The 13,339-nt window shown below is 53.6% G+C and overlaps 2 protein-coding genes across 5 annotated transcripts; both read left to right on the top strand.

Annotated features, from left to right (window-relative positions):
* The first annotated feature begins 413 nt into the window (after nucleotides 1–413).
* On the top strand, nucleotides 414–6,531 carry LOC128802464 (uncharacterized). Of its 4 annotated transcripts, none has more exons than XM_053968876.1 (6): nucleotides 448–3,837; nucleotides 4,363–4,440; nucleotides 4,560–4,652; nucleotides 5,285–5,410; nucleotides 5,750–5,898; nucleotides 6,061–6,531. In XM_053968876.1, exons 1-6 carry the CDS (start codon nucleotides 3,747–3,749, stop codon nucleotides 6,127–6,129), a joined length of 606 nt encoding a protein of 201 aa, XP_053824851.1. In that variant the 5' UTR covers nucleotides 448–3,746; the 3' UTR covers nucleotides 6,130–6,531. The 4 variants fall into 4 exon arrangements, with proteins under 4 accessions (XP_053824853.1, XP_053824849.1, XP_053824851.1 ...); XM_053968875.1 differs by having other exon boundaries at nucleotides 455–3,837; nucleotides 6,058–6,531; XM_053968878.1 differs by having other exon boundaries at nucleotides 414–3,837; nucleotides 5,145–5,410; nucleotides 5,750–6,531.
* A 1,726-nt stretch (nucleotides 6,532–8,257) lies between these two features.
* Nucleotides 8,258–13,115, top strand: LOC128802465 (uncharacterized). Its single transcript, XM_053968879.1, has 6 exons — nucleotides 8,258–10,422; nucleotides 10,948–11,025; nucleotides 11,145–11,237; nucleotides 11,870–11,995; nucleotides 12,335–12,482; nucleotides 12,642–13,115. The coding sequence occupies exons 1-6, from the start codon at nucleotides 10,332–10,334 to the stop codon at nucleotides 12,952–12,954; spliced, it is 849 nt and encodes a 282-aa protein (XP_053824854.1). The 5' UTR covers nucleotides 8,258–10,331; the 3' UTR covers nucleotides 12,955–13,115.
* Nucleotides 13,116–13,339: the final 224 nt, after the last annotated feature.

The following is a 13,339-nucleotide window of genomic DNA, read 5'->3' on the forward strand; positions in this document are numbered from 1 at the left end:
AGGTCTGGGGCTGGTAGAGGAGCTCTGAGCAACTTGCACTGCAGTGCAGGAGCTGTTTGTGCCAGCCTCAGCCTGCTTTCCCAGCAGTGGCCATTAACAAGGCTTTCCTTCACCAGAATAAGGACACGCTAGTGAGGAGTGACATGCAGAAACTCCTCTACGAGCTCATTTGGGATGCTGCCCAGAATCAGGAAGGTCTGGACAGAGAGGATAGGATGTTGTGGGAAGGATGGCTGTCCAGTGCTAATCACATCAAGGAGACCTGAGATCGTGACTTAGATCATGGGGGATGTGGCAGTTCCCTCCCCAAAGAACTCAAAGAGGATCAAGGAGCAGAAAGCTGGAGCTGGGCTGTGTGAGATGCAGAGGGGAAGGAATGCGATACTAGTCACAGGAGCATTACTAAAAATTATATTGATAACAGAGAGAGCAGTTATAATAAAAAACACAGTATTTTCCCACTCACTATGGGAAAAAAGCCGAAGGTGGAGCAAAGCTTGGGAAGTTTGCTCTGGGCTTTTGCTTGAGCAAGTGCGGCAGTTGCAGGCTGTGTGTGGCTCCTTAGTTGCTGTTTTGGGACTTGGCTTTTGTTTCAGGGAGATTAAGACCAAAGCAATACAGACCTGGGCATTTCCTGCTCAATTTCTAAAGTAACGGAATGTAGGACTGTGAAGAAGGCCGTTGAGGTAGAAAGAAGTGACAGAGTGCCCGCCTCAGATGAAGAAAGTGAGGCAGTGCAAGAAACCAGCATGATGGAATAGCTGCCCTGGGATGATGAGTCAGATTCACTGTGGTCCCGCAGGCCTTTCCTCATGCCTGCTCCAGCTTGGCCACCTACAGCCAAAGCTGGAGGTGTGAGTGCAGCAAAGCTGTTGTCCAGAATCACGGCACAGGCTCTGAGGCTGATTGTTGCCTGCAGTGTGTGGGGAGGATATTGCCAGCAGCAATTGCCAGAGAGATGCTTGAAGGCATCTCTGGACACTGTGGGGTTTTGGAGGGGTTCTTACACTTTTAGCTCAGGCAGTAAAGACTGTCCCAAGACAATGCTATTCCCTTTGAAGTGCTGAAGAGGAACCACTGAGCTCCTCACCCTTGTCCCTCTCCTCTCCACAGCAGCTCCAGCTCCACCTCTGGGCTGTCTCTCATGGGGCTCTTAGCAGCCTCTGAGATACCCCACCTCCTGAGAGGGCAGCCCAAGCTCTTTTCAGAAGAGAGCTGTGCCTCAACACTTGAACCAAGCCTTGCAAACTCTTGTGATATAGACATCCACACTTGCAGCCCTGCAGATGCACATGTGAACTGAGATGCACATGTGGGACACATGCATGCCCATGCCCTGCAGTGCTATTTCTGAAATGCCCGGGCTGCTTCTGAGGGAGCTGACGTGCCACTGCAGCAGGAAAACACCTCTGCATACAAGGGGCTGCAGCAACAACCACCCCTGGGTTTCTCCTTGTGTGTTGTTCTGTTCAGTCGCCAGTCCCTTGGTTTCTCGCTATATTCCTGTTCTCTCCCACTCCCTCTCTGTCTTGCTGTCTATCCAAAGCTTCTTCAACAATCTCCATCCCGCCCCAACCCAGACTTCGTTCTCTCCTACTCATTCTGCTCCTTTCTGCTCATTCTGCGTCTCTTCCTCTTTCCCTGCTGCGTCTTCCTGCAGCTCTGCTCCCATTCCCTGCCCCTCTTTTGCTCTCGTTGCCTCTCCGTTCTGCTTCCTGTCCCTGTCTCTTCTGTCTTTATTTCTCGGCTCTGCTCCCTGTGCCACGCTCAGCTCAGACTCCCAGGCGAGCTGCCCCGGCAGCCGGGACACGGCGGAGAGCTCTCCTGCAGCAGCGGCGAATCGGGCCCGGGAGAGGCGCCTCGGCCCTCGGGCCGGAGCGGGGGCGCTCCGCGCCAGCGGGAGCAGCTGGAGCTGCGGCCCGGGAGGCGGGGCGGGCACAGCCCCACAGCCCCGTTCCCGCCCCTCATGGCCACAATGGGAAAGAACAGGGGTTCTCTTGGGAAACCAAGAGACTGGCAACTGGACAGAGCAACACACAAGGGGAAACCCAGGGGCGGTTTTTGCTGCAGCCCAATAAATCCAGAGGTGTTTTCCTGCTGCAGTGGTTGCTCCGAGCCAGCGGGAGCAGCTGGAGCTGCGGGGCGGGCACAGCCCCACAACCGCGTGCCCGCCCCTCACGGCCCCGTGCGAAATGGCGGCAGCAGGGGGCAAGGAGGCCGCGGGCCCCGGGCAGCGCTGCCTCCGTGCCGTGCCACACACGCGGCAGGCGGCTTCAGCAGCAGCACAGGTCTCGGGGCACTGGTCCCACAGCTGGTGACGAGCCGCCGAGCAGCGCAATGCCTCGAGTGCGTTAAAGGAGAGACTGGGTGTATAACCCGTTAAAGGAACAAAGAAGGGCAGTGTTCATCGGTGCCACCCCTCGGGCAGGAATAGAGGGCCCGAGATAGCACTCAGACTCAATGCCGAGGCAGCTGGGCAGCCTGCCTGGCTTCTGGGCAGGAGATGTCACCAAGACATCCTCCAGCCTGGTACGGCCCTCTGCTTATCATTATGTGCCACAGCCTTCAAGGTGGGCTGTGATCTGTGCTCAATTCCAGAGGATGGCATTGGCCAAGCTGATGCGGCTTGTCGGTTGGAGTCTGCTTATGAGCCTTGGAGAGACACCCTAAAGGGGGAAATCTGTCCGTGCCTCTGTGCTTGCAGCTCTAAACACCTGGGGGTTAACTGGTGCTTCAGGGGCAATTATACCAAAGGTGCTCTAGAAGGCTTTCCAAGAGATTCTAGCGTAGCGTGCCTGGCGCACGTAAATCCTGAATATTTCCTTCCCAGAAGAGCTGCTAAGCTAAAAGGCTACCCGTGTTAACTGTTACCTGCAGGAACTGACACATTTGTGTGTCTCCCATGGCATTACCACCTGGGGTCTGAGGACAAGCAAGAGGGAGCTCAGGGCCTCTGGATGACTGCTTGAGGGATCTGGGCCGCATGTGGTATTTACTTCTGCCACTTGCAGTGACCCAGACACAGAAAGGTTCTAGAGGTGAATACCTGGCACCCTGGTGTGCCCAACAGAAGTGTAGGGCTTTGACTGTGGGTTACTCCACAGGACACCAGGCCTGATGGTGGCACATGGGCTACACCTGCCTCCAAGGGAAAAAGGATCTTGGCTCAGGAGTTAGTGGGGCTCCTTAAGAGGGCTTTACGTAGGTTTGGAAGTGGAAAGGGAATATACTAGGCTCACCTGGGAGAAGCATGAGCACTGCAAACACATGTTTGCATGACAGTGGAGGATGGAAGCAGTGCTGCCATCAAAGATCATGAAACTGTAGCACAAGTAATGGGGAAAACAGGTTTCTTGCCAGAATGCTGTCAGACAAAAATACTACCAAAGAAAGACACAATTGAGTTTTTTACAGCAGCCTTCATACAGGGCTGCTGATGGGGATTTATGAAGAATAGGACCTGAGTGCCTCTGCATTCCCATGCACAGTGCTGCCTCCCAGAATACATCAACCCTTCTCCATTTTGCTCCTTCCATTCCTATGCAGAATAAGGAAATCAATAGAGGGCGGGTCCAGGAATTCACATGCAATGTGGGTGTACATTGGGGAGTTCACAGACACCACTATGTTATGAGGTCACAGAGCCCTGTTTGATGTGAGGTTCCAGAGCCCCACTGCTGCTCTTCAGTGCTCGCTCTGGGCAACACTGCAGCAGCAGCAGCAGCAGTGGCAGGAGCAGCAGAATCATGGTCCTGGGCCACTACCTCCTGCTCCTCTTTCTCCTGGCCCTGCAAGCCCAGAATGCCCAGAGTGCTCCAACACCTGGGCAGGGAGCAGGTAGGCAGGCAGGGGCCAGCACATAGCCCTGGCTGATGGCAGTGGGGCCAGGACTGGGGCTGGCTGAGCCAGGAAGCCACCACGGTGCAGGCAGTGGGGCAGACACACCAGGGGAGGTGGGAGGGGCTGCAGCTGCTTTAGGGTGCAGCATGGAGAGAGAGTCCTAAGGAGCAAGGAGGTGGGAAGTGGCAGTTCAGGCCCAGAACCACAGCAGTGCTTATCCATCACTCAGCTCTGGTTATCTATCACTCGGCTCTGGTTGTCCATCACTCAGCTCTGGTTATCCAGCTTCCCGGCCTGGCTTCAGGGCTGAGGCCCCCACAGGTCATGTGTGCACGCCATGGCTTTTCACTTCATGTGAGAGCTGCCAGCTCAGTGTCCCAAGGGCAGCCAGACCCCCCTGCAGCTGTGAGAACACACACCTGCTTGTGCGTGCCCTGTCAATACCTTCCACATCCAGGCCTTGAGGTATGACCATGAGGGCAGTGCATGTGATGGTAAATTCTTGTGGGTGTTTGGTTGTAGTTGTGGACACAGAGAGAACTCTTTCAGCCCCTGAGCTGGAGCCAAATACCATGCTGATTCCGAGCTGGTACCTCAAGCGTGAGTCATCAGTCTCTACCGCCTTCACGAGAATGAGCACTCCTTTCTCCTTTTCCCTGTGTTATTCATGAGAAATACACCTTCATAGGTATGACATCCTTTCATAAATCTAACAATAGGGAATAATTATGACAAGGTTCCTGAAGAATTCCCTGAAGGATTCCCAGATGTTTCAGAGGAGCTCCTGAACACCTTGCATGAAGCCCCATCTGGTTAGTATATCCCACTCTGTTAACCCTGGGACCTGGGAAGCTGAGCTTTTGGTTCCTGGAGGGATGTGCTGTATCCTGGACAGCCAGAAGTGCTGCAGGGATTTCACACCATTTCACACCTCCTGGAGTGAGCCATAGAGATGGTCCAGCACAGCGTCTGCTCACAGCTCTGCTTCCAGACGATTGCCAGGGGCATCTCCAGATGCTGCTGCAATTGTACCATTACTGGCCAGAGCTGCTGTGTGCAGACACTGGCATCCAGATGTGGGGAAAAGGCCTGTGCTGAATTTGTGTTCGCCTCACACTCAGCACAGCATGGAGGCAGAAATGCTATCCCACAAAATCTTGGCTGCCCCTGCCAAACCTCAGGCTCAGGGATGGGCTGAAGCTGGACCCCAAGTGTGAGGGTGAACCTGGAGGTATTCCTTCTGTGGGTCATTTGGTTGATTAAGTCTTGGCTGGTTTGGGTCTGCATTTCTTGTTGCACTGCAGAAAATCTGGCTATGGATTCCTCTTGTCTTGGGGGACAGCAGGCTCCTCACTGCCACTTGCCAGAATGCCCGGCCACGGTACTGTGCTCTTGGAAAGGGACAGTGGCTTCTGGTTACAGTGTCCAGTGTTTTTTTCTGAAGAGACGGATTCTGAGACTGTGCTGGAGACCTTCCCTATGGAAGAAAATGGCAGCCTGCCAGGCTCAGATGAAGAAAGAGAACCAACAGAGGACACCAGCACACTTGCTGAGCCTGGGGAATATTCATGTGAGTGCTTGAGCGATGCTGTCTTGGAAGAAGAGCAGCTTTTCTGCTATATCCCTGCAGTGCCCTCCAGGGATGAGTTGCAGCGCCCAGCACACAGCCCTGGCCTGCAGCTTGGAAGAAGAGATAGGAACTGTGCTGGTGCAGCTGCTCCCTGGCACACACTGGGCTCTTCTCCATGGGAACTTTATGGGATCCCTCTTGTTCCTTTGTGCTGAGACACCAGAGCCAGAGGAACAGATCTCTGAAGACAATAATCCTTGGGCATCTAAAGCACACTGTGGGATTATCCCTAGTGCAGAGTACAAACATTGTCTCTCACATTGTCTTTTGTCCTGCCAGGGTCAGCTGCTGGGCAAAAAGCCAAGACTGCTGGACAGTGGGAATTTAGCAAGAACTACATTCTAGCATCTGTAGCAGTCTCGGCTCTGCTGCTGCTTGCAGCAGTGGTTGGGTACATAATCATGTACCAGGCTGCTGAAGCGAGACATGTGAGTTATTCATTGCTGCCATTGGCAATGAAGGGTTTGCACCAGGCTGGAGTGCCCAGGCAGCTCCTAGCAAGGCTCTGTGGAAACCGCTGCAGTGCAATGCTTTAACTGTGCTCCAAATTCATATCTATGAGGAGTCTTGGAAATCTGTTTCTACAGCAGGACTCAGGAAGACAAGGAGGCAACAAGACAGGACTGGGACTCTTCCAGGGAAAGCTGTGGTCTGCCTAGACGTGAAGCAGAATCAAGCTGCCGCCTGTTTCCTGAGGTCTTTGCAGCAGAGCTTGCCCAGGTGTACAAGAACATGGGCACAGACCGCTCACCTCTGCCCATGTGTTCCTTCTGTGCTCTGGCTGACGGTGCTTCTTCACGGGACCACTGGATTTCCCTGGACTCACCTCAGCCCACACCATTCTGGTGCCCCTGCTACCAGTACCAGCAGGAACACTTTATATTAGGGGACCATGATTAGTGATAGTGAGAGTTATAAATAGTGATAGGGATGGTGACACCTGCAGTGATACTTTTAGTGGTAGTGACACTTTTAGTGATAGTGATACTTTATATTAGAGGATAACGATTATTTTACTGATAGTGGTAGCATATAAATAAATGTATTTCCAAAAGCAGTAAGTCCTTGGCTGTTGCGGATGTTTCTGTTGGGGTAGAATGCACAGAGCTGGGAGCAGGTCTGGGGCTGGTAGAGGAGCTCTGAGCAACTTGCACTGCAGTGCAGGAGCTGTTTGTGCCAGCCTCAGCCTGCTTTCCCAGCAGTGGCCAGTAACAAGGCTTTCCTTCACCAGAATAAGGACACGCTAGTGAGGAGTGACATGCAGAAACTCCTCTACGAGCTCATTTGGGATGCTGCCCAGAATCAGGAAGGTCTGGACAGAGAGGATAGGATGTTGTGGGAAGGATGGCTGTCCAGTGCTAATCACATCAAGGAGACCTGAGATCGTGACTTAGATCATGGGGGATGTGGCAGTTCCCTCCCCAAAGAACTCAAAGAGGATCAAGGAGCAGAAAGCTGGAGCTGGGCTGTGTGAGATGCAGAGGGGAAGGAATGCGATACTAGTCACAGGAGCATTACTAAAAATTATATTGATAACAGAGAGAGCAGTTATAATAAAAAACACAGTATTTTCCCACTCACTATGGGAAAAAAGCCGAAGGTGGAGCAAAGCTTGGGAAGTTTGCTCTGGGCTTTTGCTTGAGCAAGTGCGGCAGTTGCAGGCTGTGTGTGGCTCCTTAGTTGCTGTTTTGGGACTTGGCTTTTGTTTCAGGGAGATTAAGACCAAAGCAATACAGACCTGGGCATTTCCTGCTCAATTTCTAAAGTAACGGAATGTAGGACTGTGAAGAAGGCCGTTGAGGTAGAAAGAAGTGACAGAGTGCCCGCCTCAGATGAAGAAAGTGAGGCAGTGCAAGAAACCAGCATGATGGAATAGCTGCCCTGGGATGATGAGTCAGATTCACTGTGGTCCCGCAGGCCTTTCCTCATGCCTGCTCCAGCTTGGCCACCTACAGCCAAAGCTGGAGGTGTGAGTGCAGCAAAGCTGTTGTCCAGAATCACGGCACAGGCTCTGAGGCTGATTGTTGCCTGCAGTGTGTGGGGAGGATATTGCCAGCAGCAATTGCCAGAGAGATGCTTGACGGCATCTCTGGACACTGTGGGGTTTTGGAGGGGTTCTTACACTTTTAGCTCAGGCAGTAAAGACTGTCCCAAGACAATGCTATTCCCTTTGAAGTGCTGAAGAGGAACCACTGAGCTCCTCACCCTTGTCCCTCTCCTCTCCACAGCAGCTCCAGCTCCACCTCTGGGCTGTCTCTCATGGGGCTCTTAGCAGCCTCTGAGATACCCCACCTCCTGAGAGGGCAGCCCAAGCTCTTTTCAGAAGAGAGCTGTGCCTCAACACTTGAACCAAGCCTTGCAAACTCTTGTGATATAGACATCCACACTTGCAGCCCTGCAGATGCACATGTGAACTGAGATGCACATGTGGGACACATGCATGCCCATGCCCTGCAGTGCTATTTCTGAAATGCCCGGGCTGCTTCTGAGGGAGCTGACGTGCCACTGCAGCAGGAAAACACCTCTGCATACAAGGGGCTGCAGCAACAACCACCCCTGGGTTTCTCCTTGTGTGTTGTTCTGTTCAGTCGCCAGTCCCTTGGTTTCTCGCTATATTCCTGTTCTCTCCCACTCCCTCTCTGTCTTGCTGTCTATCCAAAGCTTCTTCAACAATCTCCATCCCGCCCCAACCCAGACTTCGTTGTCTCCTACTCATTCTGCTCCTTTCTGCTCATTCTGCGTCTCTTCCTCTTTCCCTGCTGCGTCTTCCTGCAGCTCTGCTCCCATTCCCTGCCCCTCTTTTGCTCTCGTTGCCTCTCCGTTCTGCTTCCTGTCCCTGTCTCTTCTGTCTTTATTTCTCGGCTCTGCTCCCTGTGCCACGCTCAGCTCAGACTCCCAGGCGAGCTGCCCCGGCAGCCGGGACACGGCGGAGAGCTCTCCTGCAGCAGCGGCGAATCGGGCCCGGGAGAGGCGCCTCGGCCCTCGGGCCGGAGCGGGGGCGCTCCGCGCCAGCGGGAGCAGCTGGAGCTGCGGCCCGGGAGGCGGGGCGGGCACAGCCCCACAGCCCCGTTCCCGCCCCTCATGGCCACAATGGGAAAGAACAGGGGTTCTCTTGGGAAACCAAGAGACTGGCAACTGGACAGAGCAACACACAAGGGGAAACCCAGGGGCGGTTTTTGCTGCAGCCCAATAAATCCAGAGGTGTTTTCCTGCTGCAGTGGTTGCTCCGAGCCAGCGGGAGCAGCTGGAGCTGCGGGGCGGGCACAGCCCCACAACCGCGTGCCCGCCCCTCACGGCCCCGTGCGAAATGGCGGCAGCAGGGGGCAAGGAGGCCGCGGGCCCCGGGCAGCGCTGCCTCCGTGCCGTGCCACACACGCGGCAGGCGGCTTCAGCAGCAGCACAGGTCTCGGGGCACTGGTCCCACAGCTGGTGACGAGCCGCCGAGCAGCGCAATGCCTCGAGTGCGTTAAAGGAGAGACTGGGTGTATAACCCGTTAAAGGAACAAAGAAGGGCAGTGTTCATCGGTGCCACCCCTCGGGCAGGAATAGAGGGCCCGAGATAGCACTCAGACTCAATGCCGAGGCAGCTGGGCAGCCTGCCTGGCTTCTGGGCAGGAGATGTCACCAAGACATCCTCCAGCCTGGTACGGCCCTCTGCTTATCATTATGTGCCACAGCCTTCAAGGTGGGCTGTGATCTGTGCTCAATTCCAGAGGATGGCATTGGCCAAGCTGATGCGGCTTGTCGGTTGGAGTCTGCTTATGAGCCTTGGAGAGACACCCTAAAGGGGGAAATCTGTCCGTGCCTCTGTGCTTGCAGCTCTAAACACCTGGGGGTTAACTGGTGCTTCAGGGGCAATTATACCAAAGGTGCTCTAGAAGGCTTTCCAAGAGATTCTAGCGTAGCGTGCCTGGCGCACGTAAATCCTGAATATTTCCTTCCCAGAAGAGCTGCTAAGCTAAAAGGCTACCCGTGTTAACTGTTACCTGCAGGAACTGACACATTTGTGTGTCTCCCATGGCATTACCACCTGGGGTCTGAGGACAAGCAAGAGGGAGCTCAGGGCCTCTGGATGACTGCTTGAGGGATCTGGGCCGCATGTGGTATTTACTTCTGCCACTTGCAGTGACCCAGACACAGAAAGGTTCTAGAGGTGAATACCTGGCACCCTGGTGTGCCCAACAGAAGTGTAGGGCTTTGACTGTGGGTTACTCCACAGGACACCAGGCCTGATGGTGGCACATGGGCTACACCTGCCTCCAAGGGAAAAAGGATCTTGGCTCAGGAGTTAGTGGGGCTCCTTAAGAGGGCTTTACGTAGGTTTGGAAGTGGAAAGGGAATATACTAGGCTCACCTGGGAGAAGCATGAGCACTGCAAACACATGTTTGCATGACAGTGGAGGATGGAAGCAGTGCTGCCATCAAAGATCATGAAACTGTAGCACAAGTAATGGGGAAAACAGGTTTCTTGCCAGAATGCTGTCAGACAAAAATACTACCAAAGAAAGACACAATTGAGTTTTTTACAGCAGCCTTCATACAGGGCTGCTGATGGGGATTTATGAAGAATAGGACCTGAGTGCCTCTGCATTCCCATGCACAGTGCTGCCTCCCAGAATACATCAACCCTTCTCCATTTTGCTCCTTCCATTCCTATGCAGAATAAGGAAATCAATAGAGGGCGGGTCCAGGAATTCACATGCAATGTGGGTGTACATTGGGGAGTTCACAGACACCACTATGTTATGAGGTCACAGAGCCCTGTTTGATGTGAGGTTCCAGAGCCCCACTGCTGCTCTTCAGTGCTCGCTCTGGGCAACACTGCAGCAGCAGCAGCAGCAGTGGCAGGAGCAGCAGAATCATGGTCCTGGGCCACTACCTCCTGCTCCTCTTTCTCCTGGCCCTGCAAGCCCAGAATGCCCAGAGTGCTCCAACACCTGGGCAGGGAGCAGGTAGGCAGGCAGGGGCCAGCACATAGCCCTGGCTGATGGCAGTGGGGCCAGGACTGGGGCTGGCTGAGCCAGGAAGCCACCACGGTGCAGGCAGTGGGGCAGACACACCAGGGGAGGTGGGAGGGGCTGCAGCTGCTTTAGGGTGCAGCATGGAGAGAGAGTCCTAAGGAGCAAGGAGGTGGGAAGTGGCAGTTCAGGCCCAGAACCACAGCAGTGCTTATCCATCACTCAGCTCTGGTTATCTATCACTCGGCTCTGGTTGTCCATCACTCAGCTCTGGTTATCCAGCTTCCCGGCCTGGCTTCAGGGCTGAGGCCCCCACAGGTCATGTGTGCACGCCATGGCTTTTCACTTCATGTGAGAGCTGCCAGCTCAGTGTCCCAAGGGCAGCCAGACCCCCCTGCAGCTGTGAGAACACACACCTGCTTGTGCGTGCCCTGTCAATACCTTCCACATCCAGGCCTTGAGGTATGACCATGAGGGCAGTGCATGTGATGGTAAATTCTTGTGGGTGTTTGGTTGTAGTTGTGGACACAGAGAGAACTCTTTCAGCCCCTGAGCTGGAGCCAAATACCATGCTGATTCCGAGCTGGTACCTCAAGCGTGAGTCATCAGTCTCTACCGCCTTCACGAGAATGAGCACTCCTTTCTCCTTTTCCCTGTGTTATTCATGAGAAATACACCTTCATAGGTATGACATCCTTTCATAAATCTAACAATAGGGAATAATTATGACAAGGTTCCTGAAGAATTCCCTGAAGGATTCCCAGATGTTTCAGAGGAGCTCCTGAACACCTTGCATGAAGCCCCATCTGGTTAGTATATCCCACTCTGTTAACCCTGGGACCTGGGAAGCTGAGCTTTTGGTTCCTGGAGGGATGTGCTGTATCCTGGACAGCCAGAAGTGCTGCAGGGATTTCACACCATTTCACACCTCCTGGAGTGAGCCATAGAGATGGTCCAGCACAGCGTCTGCTCACAGCTCTGCTTCCAGACGATTGCCAGGGGCATCTCCAGATGCTGCTGCAATTGTACCATTACTGGCCAGAGCTGCTGTGTGCAGACACTGGCATCCAGATGTGGGGAAAAGGCCTGTGCTGAATTTGTGTTCGCCTCACACTCAGCACAGCATGGAGGCAGAAATGCTATCCCACAAAATCTTGGCTGCCCCTGCCAAACCTCAGGCTCAGGGATGGGCTGAAGCTGGACCCCAAGTGTGAGGGTGAACCTGGAGGTATTCCTTCTGTGGGTCATTTGGTTGATTAAGTCTTGGCTGGTTTGGGTCTGCATTTCTTGTTGCACTGCAGAAAATCTGGCTATGGATTCCTCTTGTCTTGGGGGACAGCAGGCTCCTCACTGCCACTTGCCAGAATGCCCGGCCACGGTACTGTGCTCTTGGAAAGGGACAGTGGCTTCTGGTTACAGTGTCCAGTGTTTTTTTCTGAAGAGACGGATTCTGAGACTGTGCTGGAGACCTTCCCTATGGAAGAAAATGGCAGCCTGCCAGGCTCAGATGAAGAAAGAGAACCAACAGAGGACACCAGCACACTTGCTGAGCCTGGGGAATATTCATGTGAGTGCTTGAGCGATGCTGTCTTGGAAGAAGAGCAGCTTTTCTGCTATATCCCTGCAGTGCCCTCCAGGGATGAGTTGCAGCGCCCAGCACACAGCCCTGGCCTGCAGCTTGGAAGAAGAGATAGGAACTGTGCTGGTGCAGCTGCTCCCTGGCACACACTGGGCTCTTCTCCATGGGAACTTTATGGGATCCCTCTTGTTCCTTTGTGCTGAGACACCAGAGCCAGAGGAACAGATCTCTGAAGACAATAATCCTTGGGCATCTAAAGCACACTGTGGGATTATCCCTAGTGCAGAGTACAAACATTGTCTCTCACATTGTCTTTTGTCCTGCCAGGGTCAGCTGCTGGGCAAAAAGCCAAGACTGCTGGACAGTGGGAATTTAGCAAGAACTACATTCTAGCATCTGTAGCAGTCTCGGCTCTGCTGCTGCTTGCAGCAGTGGTTGGGTACATAATCATGTACCAGCTGCTGAAGCGAGACATGTGAGTTATTCATTGCTGCCATTGGCAATGAAGGGTTTGCACCAGGCTGGAGTGCCCAGGCAGCTCCTAGCAAGGCTCTGTGGAAACCGCTGCAGTGCAATGCTTTAACTGTGCTCCAAATTCATATCTATGAGGAGTCTTGGAAATCTGTTTCTACAGCAGGACTCAGGAAGACAAGGAGGCAACAAGACAGGACTGGGACTCTTCCAGGGAAAGCTGTGGTCTGCCTAGACGTGAAGCAGAATCAAGCTGCCGCCTGTTTCCTGAGGTCTTTGCAGCAGAGCTTGCCCAGGTGTACAAGAACATGGGCACAGACCGCTCACCTCTGCCCATGTGTTCCTTCTGTGCTCTGGCTGACGGTGCTTCTTCACGGGACCACTGGATTTCCCTGGACTCACCTCAGCCCACACCATTCTGGTGCCCCTGCTACCAGTACCAGCAGGAACACTTTATATTAGGGGACCATGATTAGTGATAGTGAGAGTTATAAATAGTGATAGGGATGGTGACACCTGCAGTGATACTTTTAGTGGTAGTGACACTTTTAGTGATAGTGATACTTTATATTAGAGGATAACGATTATTTTACTGATAGTGGTAGCATATAAATAAATGTATTTCCAAAAGCAGTAAGTCCTTGGCTGTTGCGGATGTTTCTGTTGGGGTAGAATGCACAGAGCTGGGAGCAGGTCTGGGGCTGGTAGAGGAGCTCTGAGCAACTTGCACTGCAGTGCAGGAGCTGTTTGTGCCAGCCTCAGCCTGCTTTCCCAGCAGTGGCCATTAACAAGGCTTTCCTTCACCAGAATAAGGACACGCTAGTGAGGAGTGACATGCAGAAACTCCTCTACGAGCTCATT

Source organism: Vidua chalybeata, chromosome Z (genome assembly GCF_026979565.1).
Source record: "Vidua chalybeata isolate OUT-0048 chromosome Z, bVidCha1 merged haplotype, whole genome shotgun sequence".
Taxonomy (NCBI): Eukaryota; Metazoa; Chordata; class Aves; order Passeriformes; family Viduidae; genus Vidua; species Vidua chalybeata.